This window comes from Artemia sp. Qi Xiang Cuo, chromosome 8 (genome assembly GCF_049724085.1).
Source record: "Artemia sp. Qi Xiang Cuo chromosome 8, ASM4972408v1, whole genome shotgun sequence".
NCBI lineage: Eukaryota > Metazoa > Arthropoda > Branchiopoda > Anostraca > Artemiidae > Artemia > Artemia sp. Qi Xiang Cuo.
Genome location: NC_142801.1, coordinates 51,160,719 through 51,186,932, shown reverse-complemented (window position 1 = coordinate 51,186,932; position 26,214 = coordinate 51,160,719). Strand labels below are relative to the sequence as shown.

Sequence of the window (26,214 nt, the reverse complement as noted above, 5' to 3'; positions counted from 1 at the left end):
CTTTGCTCTTAAAAAGCTTTTTTTTTTTAGTATGTCTAAGCATAGGATGAATGCAGAAGACAAACCTTTAAGCTAATTCAAGTAATCAGTAAAAATTCTTTTTTAAAGAAAGGTGTATCTGTTCTTTGATGGATCTGTTCTCTGATTGGGCAAATCGCATTTTTTTTTTTCAGTAAGATTTGCTGATGTAATTCTAATATAACTTATGCAATTGCCCTGTATCTGTTTACTTTTATATCCATTTGATAGATAATTTAGTCTTACCAAAGACTTGTCCATCATTCTATCTTCTACGTTTTTCGGCAATTATAAACGAAAATTCAATTAAAAGTGTTTTTCCCTCAGAAAGGCAAGTAAAACTCAGCTCAACTGCTCCTAATGGCAATTCATCACAGTGTCCATCTGCCTAAGGCCAACAGCTGCGCATTTGAGGATATCCAATTTTTAATGGCCAAAATTGGATTGGCAAAAGTGGAATTTTTGGTAACCTGTCACCCTTAGAACGTCACGCAACCATCCCCAATAGTCTTCTATATATGCCTTAAACACTGGGAATGGCTCACATTTTCCTTTCAGCTCTTTTTGAATGACCTGTGGTATATCAGTGGATTGATCTCTGCTTGGCCTGGATTTTATCCCAGCTGCTGCACGGCCGAAGGGAAAGAGGATCTTTTGGATAAATAAATTTTCACGAAGTATCTATGGATGTCCTATGGGCCATAAATGTCCCAGAAGGATATATCTATTAATGTCTATCAAACGAATACCTAAAAATACCTTTAGACATTTTCTCTAGGAAATTTTTAGAATATTTTCCTCAGCTGCTCGGTGCCCATGATTCAAAGCCATACTTGTTGGCTATTATCTTGCGTGGCTTCCAGCATAATATTCATTTGTTTTGCTAATATATTTTTTTAGATCGGGCACATATCATCTCAGTAATCTAAGTCTTTGAGAGATGTCTTTCTACTCAACAGCATTTCTTCTCACAGCCTCTGCTGAGCTCCTTAGGACAAAATCCCTCCACACAATCCATATAAACCAAAAATATACCCTAATTGACTGCTTATTCCACGTCAAGCCAACTATTTACCGCGCATCCTACCTCAACCGCAAGATTACTATTCTGGCACTTAGTACTTATTTGGGCCGTTTTTTCACTCATCAATGTGCTAAGATCTTACATCTTTCGTCGTTTTATGCAAACATCTTTCATCATTCTGCTCTGATCAGCGGCCTGAGAATAATGATGAGTATATCATCAAAGTTCTCATCATTGTTCTATACGGCAGAAAAATGGCGTCCTTCACACTTTTTGCTAATTTCAGTGAGCTGTAAGATCTTAGAACAAAGATGAGTTAAAAAACGATAATCTGCAGAAAGATGCAAGATCTTAGTGCTAAAAAATGGAACTATTATTTTACGACCTTATCTGGTATACCATGCATTGATAGGATATTCACCTAAGGTGTTCCACTAGAAATTATTCTCTTTATCCCCATTTTCAGAGAAGGTGGTAACGGTTATTATTTGAGTCAACTTAGGAACGAATGGAGGAGCAAATGAATCGAAATAAGTCCGAAGCATTGGATATCTGAGAAACAATTGAAGAATATGGCCAAGCTTGGCACTAGGGAAAAATGAGAAATAAATTTAAGGTTTTGACACACTCTGAAGAACAAGATGTAAAGCATATTAATGAGGTAACAATGCTACTCTTTTTAGGCGAAGGGTCCTTATGCTAATCTCTGCTAACGAATTTACATTGACAATAAAAATGAATCTTGCGCTTTTCTATCGTAGGATCTTAAGTACTGTTTTCTCTGAAAAAAGAAAACGAATGTTTCCTTTATCTAGAGTAATATTATGAGATGGCTCTGCAGTATGGAATTAATTTGAAACGAACTCATTATTAACGAGTGAATTTGTCAACTAAATTCTAATTTGCATATTACTTAAGGTATAGCAGTTGATTTAGTTTTTTTTCATGAAAAGCAGCAGCAGACGAAATCAATTTTGCTTTTTTCATTTTATTGTTCTTAGCCAGGGTTTGCCACCCCTAGTGATGAACAAAATAATCACAAAGTCAACCGAAAAATCACTAGAATCTGGTAAATTTTTTTTGCCAGGTGGTAACAGATCAGAAAGTCACCATACCTTGCTTATCAGTGCAAATTAATGGTTCTTGTTTGTTGTTCTAGTGAAACAATGACGTAGAATAAGTAATTTCACGCTGGTCATTTAAGCCTGGCAGCCCTGTATCTTGAGCTATTAGAATTGGTTCCAGTTTCGTATCCAATAGGAGGATTTAAAGGGAATTCAGACGCTTCCCCTTTTCACGCTTAAATGTACTTTTTTTTTGCTTGATAATGGCTGTAAAGAACTTTTGCAGGGTTAGTTACGTTTATTAATAAGAATAAAACATAACAAAACACATACATAATACATAGAAAAACAAGATGAACTTGCAAAAGCAAGTTGTCCTAGGGGCGTGCCAGGAATAGAAAAAAAATAATACTGGATTCAGCACAAATACACAAATTAGTCATACCACAAATACTGATATTGCAAAATAAGTATAATTCCTTGCTGAGTTACTTCTGAATAAGCATGGGCACTGTTCTGTTTTTCTGAAGAAACAGAAAAAAATAAACAGGGCTTGAATGAAACAGAACAGGCCAACAAAAAAACTGAAGACCTGTTCCTGTTTCTGTTCTGTTATTTGGTAAAAACAGAAAACAGCTGTTTTTCGAATACTTAAAGGTTAAAGAAAAAAAATGTAAATGATAAGTTTTGGCTCATTATCAGAGAGTTAATTATAGCATCAGTTGTTCAAACCTTAAAGCTTATCACTTGAAAATTGTGCATTGTCCAGGGCATACTGCTTTTGCATGAAATGCTCTGAGATCAAAAATGCCTGTTCGCTCGACACTAGTAGTAGGCCGCTAAGATGCTTTAGAGCGGTTTCTGACAGCTCCGAAAAGATCTCTTCATTTTTAGTCTAGAAAATGAATGGGTCTCCAATATGAAAACATTAACTTTTTAGTCTCCCATTAACTTTTCGTCAAGATTGTCACTTGCCACGGGTGGTAATTTTCTCTGGCGATAACACTTTTGAGAAAACCCAGTACTTTTACAGCGTTTCTTTCCGCAAAAAAGTGCATTGTTTCTAATAAAGGGGTGAAAAATTGTCTGTGTACAGAAATATTGCCATCCTTTTTTCGTTATGTTTATTTTCTTCCATTTCGCGTCCCTTTTTTCCAAAATGCGAAATTATGTTTATACAGCTTCTTCTCAAACTTCCCGGAAATGCTCGGACCAGCAAAGTTCAACAATCCATAGTTGATTTGGGAGGGGTTGGTTTCTCCCTCAAGACCATGCTTTCCATTCCCCCCATCTGGACTTCGGACCCCCCCCCCCCCATTCGGAACGTTTGGACTTCGGAAGCCATCTTAAACGGAAGTATGAAAAAAGAAAGAAGGTTAATTATATCCTAGCCAATGTGTCAAAATTTTTCAAAAAGAAAATTAATGGTTTAAGGGTACTTCGCATATTTTTACGGCACTTCGCGCTAGAAAATATAGCTCTAGGCCCTCCACCAAATACATTCTTAAGTAAATTAGTAAAGTGAAATTTCTCAAATTCCAAATTTCAAAGAAATTTAGACTATTTGATACGTAATACTTTCTTCAAGTATTCTCTTCTTTTAAATATTTTTTCAAAGGGATGCATATATAAGGACAATTGCACTTTTTGGTAACTTATTTCGAAAATGTCCGTGGTTATGCGGTAGAAAATACTTTCTCCAACGCATACACTTGCTCTATCATGTAAATTATTACTACTTCAAACTTTTATTTTAAGAATAGAAGCTGGCATGCTTTTGAGTATGTAGCTACGTTTTTTAAGGTCCATTCCAGAAGGAAAAAGGGTAGTGACAGCCTCTACTATGACTAACTATAATTACACAATCCAAGAATACTAATTTTATTTTTTAGCCGATTTCCCTTCCCCCACCCAGAATCTCTGGATCTGCCAATATTTCAAATGTATAATTTAAGAAAAGATGCACTTTTTGTCCCCTCCCCGGGATTCATATAAATTCGTATTACTGTATTTATGTAAATTAATGAAAAAACAAAAAGCTTACCGGAAAGCTCTACGTCATTCTGAAAGATAGACTAGCAGAAGAATTCCATTTGTCTGTCCTGATATCAGTAAACTTATAATAAGGGCATGTTAGTAAATTGAGTGGGTCTCAAAAACCAAGATTGAGGGATATGAAGCTCTAATTCCTGTTACGAAGTGCTCCGAGAACATTTTTAAGAGCTAAATATTTTTAGAAGTCATATTAAGCTTGATAAACTTAATTCGAGCTTAACAAGATCCACTGAGGTTTTCAGTCAACATCTTAAATTCCTGAGATTTTTTTTCAAGTTTCTCCTGAAAAGATTTTAAGGCGTTTACGTCAGATTTGCTAAAGCTGCAGGAGTGTCTTACGATTTTGAAACCTGTTGCTTCAAAAAACCACTGGAACCAGCTTTCCTCACTGGACTCTACCTCAAGGACTTCAACAGTACAAAGGCGAGTTGGAGTGGGCTCTCTTGCGGTTTCTGAACCATTACTTAATGTATCCTATGTTAATGGGGTCAAAGATTGAGAGACCAGAGAACAATCCACAAATGACAACCTTTCAAATACTGAAGGATCCAAATAAGCTGCCTTTTGGAAAAGATTAATTACAAAATGAAGGCTTGACAAAGTACTTTTTTTAATTCTTTTAGGGGTACAGCAATGGGACTGTCAACGGCTCTAAAATTACAAAAGAGCTCAGGCCCTTCTAAGACTACGTGTGCTCGACTGCCAATTGGATATGTAAGAAGAACTTACCATTATAGTGGTATTGTGCATGGGAGAAAGTACGGTAATAGCAGCTTCTAGTACATTCCAGCCATTAGACATAAGCAAGGGACTCCTAATAGAACCGTTGCAAACGTCAAATGTGAAAAACTATTTTCAGGCTAACTAAGTTTTTTTTAGACTTAAATCATTTACTCGGAAGGTTGAGTAACTTTCTAATCAGTGGAAGCAAATAAAATACCAAGTTTGAAATAAGTCAAATTTATATGGAAATAGTTTGATTCTTTAACCAAGGTTGTGCTCGATTTGGATTCTGTGATCCCAGTAAGAAAACATAGTTTTCAATTCTTCTCATGTAATTTAATTTATTTAACTGGAGTTGCCTTATAACATTATTACTAATTTATGATCTTTGCTTGGAAGCAAAACAGCGTCATCTAGAATAATTCTCAATAGTGGATTCTAAAGTGGGCTCATATTATGATATATATATATATATATATATATATATATATATATATATATATATATATATATATATATATATATATATATATATATATATATATATATATATATATATATATATATATATATATAAATATATATATATATATATATATATATATATATATATATATATATATATATATATATATATATATATATATATATATATATATATATATATATATATATATATATATATATATATATATATATATATATATATATATACAGGTTCTTTGAATAGTGAAATTTACCTGCAATTAAAGTGAACATCTGATGCTAGAATAAAGAAACATCTTCAGCACACTGTTCTCTGTTGTTTAAAATTAAAATTCCCTCTATTAACCATAATTTCCAGTATCTCTACAACGCCAAACAATAACAACTTTAAGCACTTTTCTTCCCCATCGATAGCACTCCTGTTTAATTCACCTATGGTACAACTCTCTCACAAAGAGCTATGTCGGAGCACCATCTAGAGGTCAAAGCACAAACCAGTATTTTATTTATTAGCGGGATTTGAGGCTCTTCTTGGGAGGAAAACAAGTAAAAGAAGGGAGGGAAGATATTGCAACAGCCATAAAAGTACCTGCCGGGCCCTTTGACTCTTAAACCGCGGGGAATAGGTATCAGGGCTCTACGCTTCTCTCTTTTTCATTTATTTAAAGGCTCCAAAGAACTTCTCCCATACCCAGGGTTGCCGGCGACTATTTTCTGTGTCTGACACCAAAATTAGACGTGCAGTGTTTCTACGTTGGTTTTACAAAGTTATCACAGTATAGCCTAATCGGACTGAAAATTTTTTTCGCCCAAAAATCAGTGCTGCTTCGAAGAGACTTCGTTAGTCACCCCAAAAAGGAGTCGATCTTTGTTCAGCCTGTGACGCTAGCCTGCAAGATGAAAGCTACGCACTTCTATGTGACGGTGTGACGGTTGCGAAAGGTGGGTTTGCACAGAATGTTTGAATATGTCAGACCCCGAATACGAACTGTTTACGAAAATGAGTCGTCGCTTAGGATCAACCTGGTATTGTCCTATATGTAAGCAAAAAGGAACAGCTGCTTCGCCGGAAGTTATTCAGAAGATTGTTACTGACCCTTTTGCAAAATTCCAGTCGGACTTGAAGGAGGAATTAAACGCTCAATTTCAGGCGCTTCTTAAACCTCTAAGGGAAAAAAATTCAGGTCTTGGAAACTGAACTACAGGAAAAGTGTTCTCGGTCAGATCTGAAGCACGAGGTTACCTTAGCAGTATCACAAGTTATCCCTAAGGCAAAAACTGACCTGTTCAACGAACTTTCTAGCCAGATTGGTTCGGTTTTGGACCAGCAGATTTCCGTAGTTGCGAGTCAAGTAACTCAGCGTGGACTTGGTGATTTAGTACAAAAAGGGAAAAACCTCATTTTGTTTGGCTTGGAGGAGACGAGTGCGATGAGCCAGAAAGCTCAGAACGAAAGTAATCTTAAGTATGCCAATGAAGTTCTGCTGAATGAGTGTCCAGCTAAGTGTGCATTCTCTGTATGCCTGGGACGAAAACAAGAGAGTAGAAGTAGACCAGCAAAGGTGATTTTCAAGTCCCCCCTTGATCGTGGTATAGCGGCTTTTTTCCTTGTGAGCAGGATTGAGAATATTAAGGCTAACATACCGAACTTCCGTGTCGCACATGACAGAAGCAATGCAGAGTTGGCTGAGAAGAAGAAGTATGATGAACTTAAAAAGGAGCTCACTGGGAAAGTAGCTGCAGGTGAAACTGGTTGGAAAATCAAAATACAGAAAAAGGGCCAGAACTAGTGCGCGAAGAGAGGCTTTTTCGTCCCCAAAACGAATCAGAGATGTCATAGTGAACAATTAGTTGTGGCATATACAAATTCAGATTGTTTATCGTCAAAGGGGGATGAATTTATTGCACTTGTTCAGAGTCGAAAACCCCACGTAATTGTTGTGACCGAAGTTTTGCCCAAGAATTGTGGTGACCCCTTTGTCCATTTTAGGCAACTAAGTGGATACGATTCTGTGCATACTATTAACTATGAACGAGGAGTTGGTGTTTATGTTTGTTCTTCCCTGAGTTTAAAATATAAAGAAGCTTATTTTAAGTTTACAAGTCAAGGACATGAGGTAGTTAGTTTTGAGCTGAGACATCCGCGTTGGTCCCAAAGTGTGCGTATAGTAGCTGTTTACCGGAGCCCCTCTAAGAGTATTGATAGTACTTTTAAAGACGAGGGCTTACCTACCTTTCGTCAGTTTCGTCTGAAATTGTGATCGTTGGTGACTTTAACGCTCCTGGTATAGATTGGTTATCACACAGTACAACGTTATCTGATTTGAGTTTCGGGCATAAACTAGTACAGACACTCGATGATAGCTTTCTCCATCAGCATGTTACTGAGCCCACTAGGTTTCGAACTGGAATATCGAACCTTATTATAACTAAGCACCCAGCTGACCTAGAGAATTTGGAATTTCTCCCTCCTCTAGGTAAAAGTGATCACGTGGTATTGTCTTTCTGTGTTAATGTGAGCATTCCGTTAAATCCTAAGTCACAATTGTTATATGATTATTCTAGAGGTGGTTATGACGAATTTAGAGATTTTGTACGTTATGTTGATATTGTTAGTGAGCTTCACGGTAGTTCTGTAGATGTAGATACAGCTTTTGAGTTTATCCGTGAAGTAGTAGTAGAAGGATATGAGAAGTTTATTCCAAGGTATACTATTAGAGAGGGTATGAAAAAACGTAATAATCTGCCAAAATTTGTCCTTGGAGCAATATCTGCGAAAAATAGACACTGGAGAGTTTATTTATCAGCTGGGGATGATGAATCTTGGTGCGCTTACAAGAAGATGAGAAATAGGGCGAGGATGGTCCTGCGGTCACGCACTGAGTCAGTGGAATCGTCGATAATTAGTTGCGCGCAAAGTTGTCCAAAAAGGAATTGGAAGTATGTGAATAGGGGCAAAACAGAGCAGTCGCCATCGTCCACGGTCTTCAGTGACCCAGTCACTGATGAAACTGTTGATGATGATAAAAGAAAAGCAGCTATTTTTAACGAAACCTTTTCATCTGTTTTCGTTAATCCTGCTACCCATAAGATATCTAATTTATCACTGGCACCAGAAGCTTCTGTCTTACAGAATGAGTCAAAATGTGATGACTCTGATTTAGCGCCTGAGCTCGTCCAAAAAATTATCCGCGAGCTTTCTGTTGATAAAGCCCCTGATATAGATGGTGTCTCAAATGTTATTATGCGAGAACTGGCTTCTTCTTTAGCGGCTCCACTCGCATTTCTTATTAATCTTTGTTTGGATTCTGGTAAGTGCCCTGCTACGTGGGGAAAGGCAGTCATAAAACCCCTTCATAAGGGTGGACCAAGGTCGGATTTTACGAATTATCGCCCTATCTCGAACATGTCGATTTTTTCGAGAATTATGGATTAAGTAATTGTGTATTGGATCCAAAATTATTTTGAAAAAAATAAATTGTGGAGCATGGCACAGCATAGTTTTCAAAAAAATCTATTGTGTAACACGCAGTTACCGGAAGTAATCAATGATTCTCAAAAGATTCCTGATTCAGGCCTAAACTTTGATTGTATTTATATTGATTTTTGCAAGGCATTTGACAAGATTTCGATATCCTTGCTGGTGGAAAAATGTCGAAAGTATGGGATTGGATGTAGAAGCATGACTTGGATTAAGGATTATCTAACTAATTGGACACAGAAAGTGAAGGTTGGTGAGGCACTATCTGACGGGCGTGGGGTTCTAAGTGGGGTCCCTCAGGGTAGCTGCCTGGGACCAGTTTTATTCTGTTTATTCATAAATGATTTACCACAGGTAATCCGACACAGCACCATTAAAATGTTTGCGGGCGATGTAAAGCTATACAGAGGTGTCACCTCCCCAGTTGATGTGACACTTCTACAGGGAGATTTGGAAGCATTGTTCGAATGGTGTAATTTAAATTCTATGTTTGTTAACCAGAAGAAATGTCATGTGATGCATTACTTCGCGAAGGATGTGGCATACCGGTACTTGATTGGTGACGTGTCGGTGTACCCTGTTAACTCTATTAGGGATCTCGGTATTATTTTTGATGATCAGCTGAGGTTTGACAAGCAAGCATCAGCCGTTTCGTATGAAGCAAACTATGGTTTGCTTTGCGTAAAAAGAGCTTTCAGAAGGTTTAACCTGAGAAGTTTTACCACATTGTATAAGACAATGGTGCACCCTGTTGTTGAATACTGCTCATCTGTGTGGTATCCGACTAGAAAATCTGATTCACTGTTGATGGAAAAGGTACAAAGACGAGCGTCCAAATTTGTCCCTTATCTGAAATACCTACCTTATGAGCGGAGATTGAGTAGCCTGAGCTTACCATCTCTGCAATTCAGATGGGACAGAATGGACCTTGTCAACACTTTCCGCATCATAAAGGGTATTGACCATGTGTCTTAGGAAGATTTCTTTGAGTTTGGTTCTAATAACCTTGATGACAAAATTTTGATTTTTCAAAAAAAACTAATTGATTCCTACTCATTATGTTTCCCAGAAAAAAAAAAAAAATCGGAGAATGCTCCAGTGATAACTTACATAAATAATCACATAAAAATGTTAATCCGCCAGAAAATAAGCTTATTTAACAGGGGTAATTTAGCTGAAGCAAATAAGTTAAGAAAGGAATTATGAAATCAAATTAAAAAAGATGCCCGAGTCTAATATAAAAATAAAATTCTCAATTTTCGACCTCATAAACCAAAGAACCTGTACTCTGAAATCAAAAAAATTACTAGCTAGATTCAAGAACATCAACGTTTTTAGACACATGAACTTCCAGAAACCACAACTTGCGAACTCAATGAGTTTCAGGCTGATAGTTTCTAGATTCTCCCCTCATTATCTTATGCATTTCCAAATGTTCCTGATCCTTTTTCACTCCCACATATTACTCCACTTGATGTTGTAAAAAAAATTGAAAAACTAAAATGATCAAGCATTTGCCCTTTAGATATTCCTGTTCCTCTGATTAAAGCTTTCAGTGGTTACCTCTCAATACCCCTATCCAGCCTGTTTAATGAAATTACCGAATCTGGACAGTTCCCTCAATATTGGAAACAAGGCTTTATTACCCCAATCAAAAAGAAAAATGGGAAGCCTGGCTTTGATGGCATTCGTCCTATTACCCTCACCTCAATTTTTTCAAAATTGTATGAAAGTTTTCGTCGCAGACTGGCTTAAGATGAGAGTCCTCCCCCTCATTGATCTTAGACAGTTTGGTAATCTAAAATCCACGTCAACCTCTCATTACCTGATCCATCTTGTTGATACCATTGGTAAATTACTTGAAATACCTAACGCTTGGATTAAGCTGATTTCTATTGATCTTCAAAAAGCTTACGATTTGATTAACCTCAATTTACTTATAGATAAACTTATAAATGAATTCCACATTGAAACTGTCCTTGTTAAGCTCGTTGCCTCTTTTCTCTCTAATAGATCTCAAGCAGTTAAATATCTAAATTGTTTCTCAAATCATCTCCCCATATTTAATGGCATTCCTCAGGGGACTATTATAGGCCCTCTCCTTTTTCTCTCATGATTAACAGCCTTTCAACCCTTTATGACAATAGGTGGAAATTTGTCGATGACTTGACAATTTTAGAGATATGTCATAAAAACATGTTTAGCAACCCAATGGGCATACTCCAAGATATTGCCTGTGAGGCCTCTTCCCTTGACATGACAGTTAACCCTTCTAAATCCGCAATAGTCTCAGTAAGTTTCCTTAAATCCCCTCCCCTTTTTCTTGCTCCTATTCCTCCTGAAACCTCTGTCACATCTCTTAAACTCCTTGGTGTTACAGTTTCTTCCAATTTGAAATGGGATGCCCATATAAATAATATCCTACGACAAGCAAACTCCTCACTTTCCCTCCTTAAACTTTTAAACAAATTCAGTTGCCCCCAATCACATTTACTACAAGTATACATTTCTTTTGTGCGTCCCATATTCGAGTAAGCTTGTCCTGTGTGGCACCCTGGCCTCTCAAATGAAGCAACATAAAAAATTGAAAATGTCCAAAAGAGAGCTCTAAGAATTATTTTTAAAGAGGGCAAGATACCATATTTGCATTTGTTAAATATTTCAAAACTAGAGACCCTCGAGAGACGAAGAAATAATTTGTGCCTCTGTTTTGCAAAAAATGCCATAACAAACCCTTGGACGGCAAGTATTTTCCACAAACGTCATTCCCCATCCAGATTACGGCCGCCTCGAGCTGTTTCTGAGCCCATCCCTATTTTTTGCCTCCCATTCACTGCGTTACTTTCAGATATGGAAAAACTTTTGTCCCCTTCATCACAGAAAAAATGAATAAAATATCCCAATAGTTTCTTTTTTTCCCCTCTTTTTTGTTTATTAGCTGATGGTGCTGCCCAGGTTCTTGCACTCATTTGCTCGTCCCCCCCTTTTTTCAGTTCCCCCTTTAATTTTTACATATTTTATTTTTCGTTCTTTTTTGGGGGGGTTTATTTATTTATTTTTGTCCCCTCCCCCCCCCCTTCTGGACCAGTTTTATTTTTTAACTCTTTTATTGACTTACTGTAGTTGAATTATTGACACTTTCTTAGTGTCCCTTTTAATTTATATGCATTTATGTCTCGCTCTTTTTTTGTGTATATTCGCTTATTCCCCCCTTCCTTTTTTTTATGACCGTTCTCATTCTTTTTCTTATTCGTATTTATGTAAGTTTAGTTTGACCAGTTTTTATCTTTTTAACTTCTTAATTGACTTTTTACAGTTTTAATTATTGACTGTTAAATGATTGTTCATTATGATTTTTCTATTTCGTTGTTGTTTTTTGCATTTTGGCCGGTTTTAGTGCAACCATTTATATTGTCGACTCCGAAGTCCGAATTTGGTCCTTTGTGGGCTTGTGATAGTGATCTGTTTGAAATAAATATTTTATCTTAAAACGCGGCAGAACACTTTAAAATTGTACCAGCCAAGGGTATCAAGGAAAGTTGGACAGAGTTCCTTTGTAAATCGTTCAGTAAAATCATGGAACACGTTGCCCGACCGAGTAGTTCTGGTGAATGATGTTGCGGCTTTCAAAACAGCATTAGTTGAGACCTCTTTTTATGAAAGGCAGTAACTAGGACCGTGAAATGTATATTTGTTGTAGGGTATCTTCGGTTTTGTTTTTTTGTTTTATTAGGAAGTTTATAGTTTTTGTTTTCGTTGTTTATAAGTGTTGCTCATGGTATGTAATTTGTGCTGTATGAGACAAGCTGTAAGAAATGTCCTTCTAATTTTAGAATTAATATCAAGTTGCTATGAATTTGGTCGAATCCGGCTTAAGCCAATGTTCTTTCAGAGTATATTTCTGATGAACTACTATTGTAACCCTTTCTCTTTTTAACACAGTTTCCTTATTTTGCAAGACACGCTTTCTTAGAAGGATTGTATTTAGATACGTTTGTTGACAGAACATATCCTTTTATATAGCATGAGACTGACGAGAGAAGTCAGGTGTGGTTTTGGCTTGGCGCCAGCTTTTCGGCGGCATGCAGAATGTAAGTCTAATATGGTCCTTTCTCTTTATTAATTTTAGTATGTTAATATCTTAGTGAATGGATATATATATATATATATCATATTCTTCAATATGATAATTAAGTTCATGTCAGCAGGAAGATATTAGTCTTAATATGCTAGTTATTATGCTTGATTTCCTTAAATAATAATAAAAACCTTACTTCATGCAATTATAAAACAAGAAATGATCTTCGATTATGAATAATAATCATTGAAAATTGAGTTTATATGAATTAACTATTAACTAGAAGGTTATCTTCTTTAATAATAAAATCTTAGTTTTTCTTATACCTGTGTTGTCTTGTTTATTTATTTTCGTTGGTAAGGATTTTATCAAGACCTATCTCTCACTTGGTACATTTTATCTATTGAGGCTTATTTAGGGGTTCTCGGGTCTCATGGCTGAGTTTGGGCATGGAGTCATCACCATGAGAAGACCCCCCCCCCTCTTACAAAGCCTATGGCTTATTCTATTTCTAATTAATAAATAAATTTACAATGTGCTATTCCATCGCACTTTCATGCCAAGAGGGATACGAAAACGAAGGCCACTTTCTGTATATTATCTTTGTAAGTTACCATGCTGGACAGTGGAAACTTAGTTTTCTAAATAATTTTTGCAGTTTTTCAAACGTTTGAGCAAGTGTAAAATGTCTTCGGATGGCCTGTGCTGAAACATCGTTTTTTTGACAGATTCCCAGCTCCCCAATGTTCTTCCCCATTACTTTCGCCGCCCTATTCCGTAGACACCGCATCAGTTTCATCAGAGTCATTAGCAAAAGTATCTTTACTTCCGGATTTTCAGAACAAGGGACAGAAAGGCCGTCTGAATAGTTTTCACCAGTTGGATCGACATCTTTGACTTTACCAAAGGATTCCAAGCAATCTTCTTCAGGGGTGTCATTGGCTAAGTTTTGAGCGGACCAAAATCCAAAAGCGTGCGTAACAGATGAATGAAGCAATGTTCAAAACATGAAGTTCGGGAGAGTGCTCATAGCCTAGAGTCACAATGCTGAACATCTTGCTCACATCAGCTGTCAGTGAAAACTTCCTGATTACAACTTAAATTGCTGGAAGGATGTGTAGTTGTATGCGAATGATTAAGCCTCTTGAAGTGTGAAACACTATGGTACAGCCTCTGCTCATTTTTCATCTTCCTGGGGTAATAGGTAGTGATACCTATAAAACCAGATTCTTTTGCGGACGGCAGTCACAGGTTAACCTTGCCTTAGTGGCAGACCGGAAAGTAGCCTTTGTTTAACTTTGTTTCTGGCAGCAACACTTATGTGATGATAGATGGTTTCCCAGTATGGTGAAGCCCCATGTTCTTTTTTAAATTAATTAAAAAAAATTTTTCCACAAAATAAGTTTTTCAAAGAAAAGTAAAGAACTCCATTAAACCAAAAATGAGCCAAAATAAAATCAAACAATCTACCAAGCGTAAAGCTACCAAAAATCAGAATCGATATATAAATAAAACCCAAAACGAACAGAAATTACAATAAATAACCAAGTCAAACTCAAAACGAACAGAAATTTGCATTAATAGGGCTCAAAACCCCCTATGCTTCCCAAGGCCAGAACATACTTTGCACTTTGCTGAAAAAATATTAATATTTTTAGTTTGATAACTTTAATAAATCAAATAATATTAAGATTTTGATTACTAAATATCAGTATATGTATATTAAACTGACAATGCACATTCATTTTTATTTTTATCAGTAAAGTGCAAATTATGTTCTGACCTTGGGATGGCATAGGGGTTATGATCCCAACTCATGTTAATTTCTGCTCGTTTTGAGTTTGACTTGGTTATTTATTGTAATTTCTGTTCGTTTTGGGTTTCATTTATTTATCGATGCTGATTTGTGGTAGTTTCACGCTTGGAAGATTATTTGATTTGGTTTTTGCTCATTTTTGTTTAATGGAGTTTATTCTGCAGAAAAAGTTTTTTTAATTAGTTTTTGTTTGTTTCGTATTAACAAAGTCTTTTCAGGGAAAAAGAAAATAATACTTTAAATCTTTTGTTTTTTTTAAATATTTATAGTTTGGCCTGCTATTTGTATGCTGGAGAAAAATTTTCAGCAATTTTTAACAACATATACCCTCTTAAAAACCTGAAAACAAATAGAAGTGTTTAATTTTGTTTCATACCTCGTCTAGTTGACCTAAAATGGAAAACTTGATACCATTCGCAAAAAAATCTGTTTACTTTCTTTGATAGCTTGGATACACTTACGCTATTTTGATTTGGTTAAATCTTAAGCCCCAAAACTTTGAACATAAAACCCTCAGTCGTTCTTGGGATACTGCTGAGATGCCTTATTGGGAATTAGCATTAACACATTGCATTTTGATTTAATCTTATGTAAACATTTATTTTTTAAACATAACGTCAAATGAGGGTGGGCGTGGGAGGGAGATTAGTTTCCCTCCAATCACTTTCGACTATTAAAAAGGGCATCAGCCCCTTCTATTTTCAATCGAATAAGCCCTTTTCGAAGTTCCTACGACAACTCCTTTGATACAAAGTGCCCTGGTCTAAACAACAACAACAACAAAAAAATAATACATTATACCCACATCGATCTTTACTATAAAAATGTCAAGCCTTCCAATTAATTTCGACTATTAAAAAGGGCACTAAGCCTTTCTATTTCAAATCGAATGAGCCTTTTTTGAGTTTCTACGACAACACTTCCTATAAACACCTTATATGTCCCCAGGGCATAAATTACAACCCTTACCCTAAGGGCTGTGAGGGTGGTTATCATCCTCTAAGACCTAATTTCCAGAACTTTCAACTACGTTAAACAAAATGGCTATCTCAAAACTTTGATTGGATGTGTCTGGGAAAATGGTGGGCGTGAGAGGGGCGTTAGTTTTCCTTCAATCACTTTTAACTATTAAAAAAGGCACTAGCCCTTTAAATTCACAATCAAATGAGCCCTTTTGAAGTTCATACGACAACGCTTTCAATAAAAACCTTATAGGCCCCCAGGGGATAACTTACAACCCTCGCCCTGAGGGCTGGGGGTTGTCATCCTCACAGACTTAACTTCCAGAACTTTCTACTACGTTGAACAAAATGGTAATCTGAAAATTTTGATTGGATGTGTTTGGGGGAATGGTGGGCGTGAAAGGGGTTACTTACCCTCTAATCATTTTTAACTATTAAAAGGGCCACTGGCCCCCTTAATTTCAAATTGAATTAGCCCCTTTTGAAGTTTTTATAACAAATCTATCAATAGAAACCTAATATCCCCCAGGGTATAACTTACAAACTTCGCCCTGGGTACACGGGGGGTTTTATCATCGTTATATACATTATTTCCAGAGCTTTAGACTATGCTGAACAAAATGGCTGTCTCAATACTGTGAGTTAATGTGTTTGGGGAAATGGAGGGCGTGAGAGGGGGTTCAGCTACTCTCCACTCACTTTCGACTATTAAAAAGGGCAATTTCAATTTTCAATCAAATGAGCCCCTTTTGAAATTTCTACAACAACTTTATATATAAACCTTATATGCCATGGGTTTATCATCCTAGTTCAAGTTCAAGTTCAATCATTTTATTATTAACATATACATGTATATAATTGACATAGGCCCATGGGGAGACAAGCTCGAAAAACTAGGCCTAGACAAAGATACAATAACAAATTACACTGCAATACAAAGATAATTACGACGGCAAAGGTACAATAATACAACAATAATATAAAAGTAGCAGCTAGCCCAGGATCCAAATATAAATATATAAAAAAAAGAAAAAAAGATCAATATTATTAAATATAAATTCATACTAAAAGATAGCCGAGAGGCCCACATTCACTTAGAACAACAATCCAAACAAATAACTTAGTAATAATAAAAATACACTTAATTAAAAGTAATCCTGAACTAAATGAAATTTAAGATTCCTTTTTATTAAATGGATAGAAGAAAATTTATCAATAAAATCCTTGTGTGCATCCCAGCACCGGGATATTGACACAAACGGGGCGAATTTAGATCTCTCAGTACTATACTTGTTAATGTAGATACTCTTTTTTTGTCGCGTGTTATAACGATGTAAATCTTGTGATTGGGAGAACAAATTTTGATTGAGGTAATATGGCGGTAATTTCTTAATGTCATAATTAAATTTGAAAATAATTGCTCCAAAAGTAAATTGTTGAGAAACTGGAAGTATATCTAAATGAGTATATAAAGATGCTGTAGAAGACTTATTTGGAAGTGAAATAGGCGATGAAATAAAAAGTTTGAGGATTCTTACTGCTTTATTTTGTAAAATCTGTATTGGTTTAATATGGCTTTTAAATGTAGATAAATATACTAGAGAACAATAATTAATATTTCATATTAATTATGAAATTGTTTGCTCTGATTCATGACTGAATCAGAGCAAAATAAATGCTTCGTAAATCAGAGTAGGGCAAATAATGCTTCAACCTTCGCATTAAACCAACATACCTTGAAATCTTTAAGCGTATATTTTGAATGTGTTTTAAAAGATAAGCTTTCGTCAATCACAAGTCAAAGGTACTTTATCACATTCACCCGAGATATTGATAATAGATACTTCGAAGAAGTAACTCGGGTAATACGAGGGCATATATTTGACTTCCTTCCATAAATTTCAAAATTAGGTTTTGAGCAATACAACGGAAGAAATTTTGAAAAACACAAATCGAAAACAATAAAAAATGCAGCATCAAGTTTTGCCTCCAACTCCTCGTCAGTCCTTTTAGAAATTACAACAGCCGCATCATCTGCAAAATGTTTGCTGAGCCATGGGATTGCCAAAGCGCGGTGAAAATCATTTATATAAACTAGAAAAAGCAGAGGACCTAGGACAGAGCCCTGAGGCACCCCAACCATCGAGGACTGAGGAACAGGCGAAGAGAGAAAATTCCCTCCATCAATTCGTTGCCTTCTCTTATAAAGATAAGATTTAACTATATCCAATGCCGGTCCGCGCACACCACAATTATCCAATTTACGAAAAAGAATACAATGGGGTATTGTATTGAATGCTTTTTTAAAATCCAAGTATATTGTTGCTGGAATTTCACCTCTATCTAAGCATTCATGAATATATTGGATGAGAGCAATGATAGCGTGCTCAGTATTGTGTCCAGACCTAAAACCAAACTGGGAATTTGTGAAAAAATTAAACGATTTAAGAAAGTCATAGATCCTCTTATAAATTGCCTCCTCAAATGTTTTAGAAAATGCTGACAAAATAGAGATAGGGCGGTAATTTGATAGATTTTCAGGAGAGTCACCTTTGTGAAGCGGAATTATCCTTGCTTCTTTAAAAGCAGACGGGAAAACTCCAGTTTTAAATGAAAGATTAATTATATGCTGTAATGGCAAAATTAATGCAGACAATATTTCTTTAACAATTATAGAACCAGACCCGTCAATTCCCACTGAATTACCTGGATTTATATCACACACTATTTTTGATATTTCAGACCGAGAAATAGGCGCAAGCAAAATTGAATTACTTTGAGGAGATGGAAGGTATGAAGAAAAATGTTTATTACTACGTGAATCAAACTGGTTCATTACCGATGAAACAATTTTCTCTCCTATACTAGCGAAATAAGAATTCAAAATATCAGCCACTTTCTCCAATTTGTTAGTAGTCGATCCATTTTCTAAACTAATAACTTCAGGCAACTTAGAATTCCTTTGTTTTTTTATAATAGAATTAATTAAAGACCACGTTTTGCGAGGAGAATTTTGAGCTTCTTCAAAAGACTCTTTATAATACCTATGTTTCGACAATCGTATCAGTGTGGTTAACTTATTTTTGAAAATTTTAAAATTTTTAATGTTATAATCAGTTGGATTCTTTAACTGCTTTTTAAATAACTGGTTTTTTTTTATTAACTGATATCAAAATTCCAGAAGTAATGCACGGCCTTATAGGAAATTTTTATCTGCAAATTTTCTTCGTAACAAATGGGCAACTAGAATCAAGGCAGCAATTGAAATTTCTTAGGAAAGTATCAGTTGCCACATCTGTATCCTTCGTGGATATTACATCCTGCCAATCCAATAGACCAAGGCTTTCATTCTGGTGCTTTAATTTTATTTTATTTATTAACCGTACTTGACGTTCCCTACTTACCTGCGGTATTTTATAAGTAAAAGCTAAATCTGAAACCAGCAGGAAATGATCCGATATATCACTTAAAACAGCAAAATTTGCTCTAATTGGTAACGATGTAAAAATATTATCAAAGAGAGAAGCAGAACTAGGTGAAATTTTTGTAGGTATCAGGCAAGTAGGAAGCAGATATGCAGAGAAGCAAGAAGACAATAAATCAACAGAAGCTTTATTTGAAGCTTCGAGAAGATCAATTTTGAAATATCCAGAGATGATAACATCTTTGTTTTGAAAATGAGGTTGGTACAAAAAATCAAGGAGCTTAGAGAGGAAAGACGGCTGGAGGATAAGGAGGTCGGTATACTACGCAAAAAAATCTATAATTTTTTCAAAGACTAATTTCAGTCACTATTACTTCAAAAAGCATTTCCTCATGAGAACCTTCTAGATTTACAAGGCGTCGAAAAGAGATACCATCTTTAACTAATACTGCCAAACCACCTTGGCGCCTTGTCAGTTGGTTTTTGAAAGTAAATTGATATCCAGGAAAAGCAATATGAGGAGCCGTGTCTATAAGAAAAGTCTCACAGAATCCAACGACATGACAAGATAGCTTATGAACTACATCGACAAGATCATCCTGTGAACTAAAAAAAACCTCTACAATTTAAAAATCCTGTTCTCACAACCCCGGTACTGGGAAGATCAGAAGCCTCGGAAGGTAATTTATATCTACATTTTGGAAAATTAATTAGCCCACCATCATTTATCTCATTTCCAAAAAAATTATCATGGCTCTGGAAAATGGAAAAGTTAAAAGGGTTAGACTCTAGGTCTCTCAGTCTATCCCCAATACAATTATCATCCAATGTAAATAATCAGAATTATGATCAGGACTAACAGAAACTTACGCAAAATGCACACCGTCTGAGTCTTAACGTAGCAAAAACAACTAAGCCATCGAGAACTCGAAAATAATGATGAAAGAAAAAGAAACTGCTTGAAAAAATAGAAACAAGTGAAAGAAACTGAACTTATTCATTGTAACATGAAATGCGGACACAGAAAAATTATTGTACTCAATTACTTCATATAAATAGAAACACACAAAAAAGACAGAAAATAAACTTATAATAAGCTACAGAAGGAAAAAAACCTCAAAATAAATAAAAATAATAGAAACATACAAACAAGACAGAAAATAAACTTATAATAAGTTTACAGAGGGACAAAATACCTCACAAGAAATAAAAATAATAGATCCTATGAACAGAGAAACATTATATAATGTAATCAAAATAATATCACCAAACGAATGTCATTATTAATCACCGTAACTAGTCAATCTTAGCCCACTGTGAAAAGGGAGACTTTTTACACTCGAGCCATAGTTTGCTCCCTTTTTGTTCAATATGCGTAAGATCAACTGAACCCGAATTACGTTTGTCCTTTTCATTAGACAATAGCTCATTCCGTAGAAAATTTAGCTTTTGTGGGAGATCACTGCAAATGCGAATTCCACTACCCTTCAACTTATTCACCTCACTAAGAATCGCCTGAATGCTATGATCTATGTCTAGCGATATAAAAACAGGGGCCGGTCGAACACTAGTTTTTCTACTAGTGATGTTTGAACTGCTATTTCTCGCAATGCGATAACACTTGGTAAGAGAAATATCCTCGGTAACTTGCAATTTGTCAGAAAGAAGAGACTTTACGTTGCTAGTCACTGATTGATTATGCTTTTCAGTAGGCAGACCATGAACAATCAAATTCAACTTTCTTTCTCTCACTTCGATGTCCAGAAGCTTACTCTCCAAATCGTTATTCCGCAATTTTTTCTTGCTCTAGATCATTATGAAGCTTTTTAGATTCCTCTCGTAGATTCGCATTTTCAGCTGATATTTGCCTAACTTCATCTTGAAGGGAAATTATTGAGACAGAAAAAACTTTTCTGCTCTGCTAATATTTTATCCAGCAACGCCTGAATCCGTTTCATTCCTTCATCAAATTTTGCTTTAGTGACAGCCATAATGAGTGCTATAATCCGCACGTAGAAGTCTACGCTTGCATCAACTTACGCAATGGCAAAGTCCAAAACAATATCAAATTTAATCCTTTTAACTTGAAAAAGTAATCCGATTGTAGGAGTTATCCGATCCGATTATCCGATTATCCTAAAAGACCTAATTTCCAGAACTTTCGAATACGTTGAACAAAATTGATATATCAAAATGGTGATTGGATGTGTTTGGGAAATGATGGGAGTGAGATGGGTGTTAGTTGCCCTTCAATTACTTCCGACTTTTAAAAGGACAATAGCCCTTTCAAATTTCAATTTTATGAGCCCTTTTGGATGTTTTTACAACATTGCTTCGCTTTCAATAAAAGCCTTACATGCTCCCAGGGAATAGCTTACAGCCCTTGCCCTGAGGGTTGTGGGGGGGATTGGTTGTCATCCTTAAAGACCTAATTTCCAAGACTTTCAACTACGTTGCACAAAATGGCTATCTAAAATTTTAATTGGATGTGTTTGGGGAAAAGGTGGGCGTGAGAGGGGGGTTAGTTGCCCTCAAATCACTTTTGACTATTAAAAAGGGCACTATCCCTTTGAATTTCCAATCGAATGATCCCTTTTTCAAGCTTCTACGACAAACATTTCAGTAAAACCTTATATGCCCCCAGGGCATAACTTATAACCCTTGCCCAGAAGACTGTGGGGGGAGTGTCCTGCTCAGTATAATTTCCTGTACTTTAAACTGCGTGGAACAAAATGGCTATCTAAAAATTTTGATTGGATATGTTTGGGGAAATGGTGGGCGAAGAAGGTGTGTTAGTTGCTTTCCAATCACTTTCGACTATTAAAAAGGGCACTAGCCATTTCAATTTCCAATCGAATGAGCCCTTTTTGAAGTTTCTAGACGACGCGTTCAGTAAAAAACCTTTTATGTCCCTAGGACATAACTTACAACCCTTGCCCTGAGGGCTGCGGGGGAGTGTCCTCCTCAAAAACATAATTTCTATTTGGAAATCCATAACACTGAACAAAATGGCTGTCTATAAATTTTGATTGGATGTGTTTGAGGAAAAGGTGGGCGAGAGAGGGGGGGGGGGCTGGTTGCCCTCAAATCACTTTCGACTATTAAAAAGGGCACTACACCTTTGAATTTCCAATCGAATGAGCCCTTTTTCAAGTTTCTACGATAAAGATGTCAATAAAAAACATATATGTCCCCAGGGCATTACTTATAACCCTTTCCCTGAAAACTGTGGGGGGAGTGTCCTGCTCAGGATATGATTTCCTGAACTTTAACTGCGTGGAACAAAATAGCTATTACAAAATTTCGATGGGATATGTTCGGGGAAATAACGGGCGTGGAAGGGGTGTTAGTTGCCTTTCAATTACTTTCGACTATTAAAAAGGGCACAGGCCATTTCAATTTCTAATCGAATGAGCCCTTTTCGAAGTTTCTACGACAACGCGTTCTATAAAACTTTATATAACCCCAGGGCATAACTTACAATCCTTGTCCTGAGGGCTGTGAGGGGGTTGTCATCCTCAAAGACCTAATTTCCAGAACTTTAAACTACGTTGAACAAAATGGCTATTTCAAAATTTTGATTGGATGTGTTTGGGGAAAAGGTGGGCGTTAGAGGGGGGTTAGTTACCCTCCAATCACTTTCGACTATTAAAAAGGGCACTAGCCCTTTGAATTTCGAATCGAATGAGCTTTTTTGAAGTTTCTATGACAGCGCTTTTTATAAAGATCTTATATGCCCACAGGGCATAGCTTACAACCCTTGCCTCGAGGGTTGTGGGGGAGTGTCCTCCTAAAAAACATATTTCTATCTGGAAATCAACTACGCTTAACAAAATGACGAATGATCTAAAAATTTTGTTTGGATGTGTTTGGGGGAATGATGGGCATGGGCGGGGGGGCTAGTTGCCCTCTAATCACTTTCGACTATTAAAAAGGGCACTAGCCCTTTGAATTTCCAATCGAATAAGCCTTTTTTGAAGTTTATGCGACAACGGCTTCTATAAAAACCTTAGTTGCCTCCGGGGCATAACTTAAAACCCTTGCCCCGAGGGTTGTAGGGGAGTGTCCTCCTAAAAAACATATTTTCTATCTGGAAATCAGCTACGCTGAACAAAATGGCTATCTCAAAATTTTGATTAGATGTGTTTGGGGGAATGATGGGCGCGGGGGGGGGGGGGCTAGTTGCCCTCCAATCACTTTCGACTATTAAACGGGCACTAGCCCTTTGAATTTCCAATCGAATGAGCCTTTTTGAAGTTTCTAAGACAACGCCTTCTATAAAAACCTTATATGCCTCCAGGGCATAACTTAAAACCCTTGCCCCAAGGGTTGTGGGGGAGTATCCTCCTCAAAAACATATTTTCTATCGAAAAATCAACTATGCTGAACAAAATGGCTATATCTAAATGATGATTGGATGTGTTTGGGGGAACGATGGGCGTGGGGGGGGGGCTATTTGCCCTTCAATAACTTTTGACCATTAAAAACGGCACTAGCCCTTTGAATTTCCAATCGAATGAGCCTGTTTTAAAGTTTCTACGACAACCCCTTCAATAAAAACCTTATATGCCCCTAGGGCATAACTTTTAACCCTTGCCCCGAGGGTTGTGGGGGAGTATCCTCCTCAAAAAAATATTTTTTATCTGGAAATCGACTACGCTGAACAAAATGGCTATCTCAAAATTTTGATTGGATGTATTTGGGGGAATGATGGGCGTGAGGGGGGGGCTAGTTGCCCACCAATCACTTTCGACAACTAAAAAGGGCACTAGCCACTCCAATTTCCAATCGAATGAGCCCTTTTCGAAGTTTCTATGACAACTCCTTCGATACGAAGTGCCCGGGTATGGAGAACCAAAAAAAACAGCACATTGTGCCCACATCGTTCTATACTTAGGCAGCGCTAGCGCGCTGCCTATAATAATCTGTTTCATATCTGGCTTATCAAACACAGAAAGTTGCAATTTGTCCTTAATCAGGGCTTTGCAGCAGAGTTTCGGTAGGGCAGCTTGTTTTGATCGATTGGAAATAAAGAATGGTCGCTTGTCTCCTGGACAGTATCTGTGCAACTGTGCTGCTCAGTTTACTGAATAATGTACCGTAAGAAACAAGTTGTTTTAGTGGAACTAAACTGCACCTTTAATGTCCTCCTATTTACACACATACATACTCTCATCTGACTCTTAGGCCCTAATTCTGCATAGCTGAAACAACATAGTAGCACTATTTGATATATTAGACACACTGAGTTCCATCATTTTACTTACATTCCAATTTTACAATTGTATGAGGCATAACCACGTTTCTCCACAATTTCATATTATGACTATTTTGTAAGTTCGAAAGTTTTGAATATTTCATTCTCGTATCACTAAAATAAAATCAGATTACAAGAATAAAAACAGGTAGAAAAAAAAAACAGAAACAGGACGAAATAGCTATTATGAAAACAGAAACAGAAAAGAACAGGCAAATAAAAACAGATCATCTGTTTCTTTTTTTCTTAATTAACAGAACAGAAATAGATACTTTAAAAACAGAACAGAAAACAGAAACAGTGCCCATGCTTACTTCTTAAGTCACCATAACGACTAGAAAAAAAAAGCATCCACTATACTCCTTCATGCACCTCAAACAACAATAGGAGAAAAAGCAAATAATAACATAAGTAAAAATGATAACTTTAAACTCATAATTAGAATAATTTTTTCCCTTAGCTTTATTTCTAAATTCTTCAAACATTTTAATGTCTATTGATTCTCTTATCATTACTATGCCATAGTTGAAAGCAGCCCTTCCGATTATTTCCTTCTGTTACTTGAAAGGTGTTATATTATTGGGACGTATTTGATATGAGTGAAAAAAAAATGTCAAAGCATCTGTTGTAGTTGCTTCGACTGTCATTAAAGACTAGACCTACCTGTCAGGAATTGTTTTTAATGCCTCCAAGACACGGCAAAACAGACTAATAGATAAAAAATGATTTTCAGTTATTTCCGCATCCGAAAAGATTTGATAATCAAAAAGCATATTGAGCAAATGGGCAAAATGAGATTGCTTACGTATAATTAATAATGAACAGTTTTTATAAAATGAACTTACTAGATTATGAAAGCACAATAGGTGCATAATTTTTTTTGCTCAAGTCTGCTTAGAATTTCAATGGAGAAGTAGAGTTAATTAGAAGAGGAGAGAGGATGTTTACAGCCCATCCATCATTTTTTCGCCTCCCTAGTTTTCAGGAATAACTTTTTATGGGTATTTTTGCTGAAAAAATGATAAAATTGCCTCCCCTAGATTTTAAAAAACACATTTTGTCCCTCCAACATTTTCATACTGCTGAAAAAAACAATGCAGTGCCAAGATGCCTGAGGAAGCAGTGTTACGCACGCTACTCCTCCATCCTAATCCGTGCTTCTTTACAGCTTCCCAAGAAGTTCCCTTCAATCCTTTTCTTACGACCTCATCCCACCTTATTCGAAGGCGACAAGAATATCGCTAGGCCCTAGATGGATGACCAAAACGGATAATCTCTAGCAATCTATCATCATTCATCCACAAAATGCGTCTTGCCCATCTCAAACTTTCTTTCATTACAGCCCTAGAAAACGGGATAGAGCCACATTTTTCGTACAACTTACTGTTTGAAATACGGCCAGTCAGAAAGGAACCTAAAAATATTCGTAGAAAATTCCTCTAGAAAATGACTAGTATACCGTCCCCCATCTTTCAACGCACCCACATTCCAAATCATACCTGACCACTTTCATCACTGTAGTTTTTTGTATTCTAATCTTGGTTCACAGACCTATCTTCCTATTCTTCAGACATTTTTTCAACTATGAAAAAAACACCTGGGCCTTGGCTTATTCCATTTTTAACATTGTCACTGCATCTACCATCCTCACTAATAATACTGTCTTGATAGTAAATAGTTTTTTCCTTGATGTCCATGAAAAGTATAGATTGCTGAAACTCTTTATTGTATAGATTCCGAATTGTCTTCCCGAAAATTTAGCATTGTATATTTACCATATTAATGCTAAAGCGCTCCCTAGTTAATAAATTCAAAAGTCTATTATT

The 26,214-nt window shown here is 36.3% G+C and overlaps 1 protein-coding gene across 1 annotated transcript; it reads left to right on the top strand.

Moving 5' to 3' along the window:
* Positions 1–6,800: 6,800 nt before the first annotated feature.
* LOC148949532 (uncharacterized) lies at positions 6,801–8,806 on the top strand. The gene is made up of 2 exons (XM_089092717.1): positions 6,801–7,122; positions 7,614–8,806. The coding sequence occupies exons 1-2, from the start codon at positions 6,801–6,803 to the stop codon at positions 8,804–8,806; spliced, it is 1,515 nt and encodes a 504-aa protein (XP_088948843.1).
* The last annotated feature ends 17,408 nt before the right edge of the window (positions 8,807–26,214 follow it).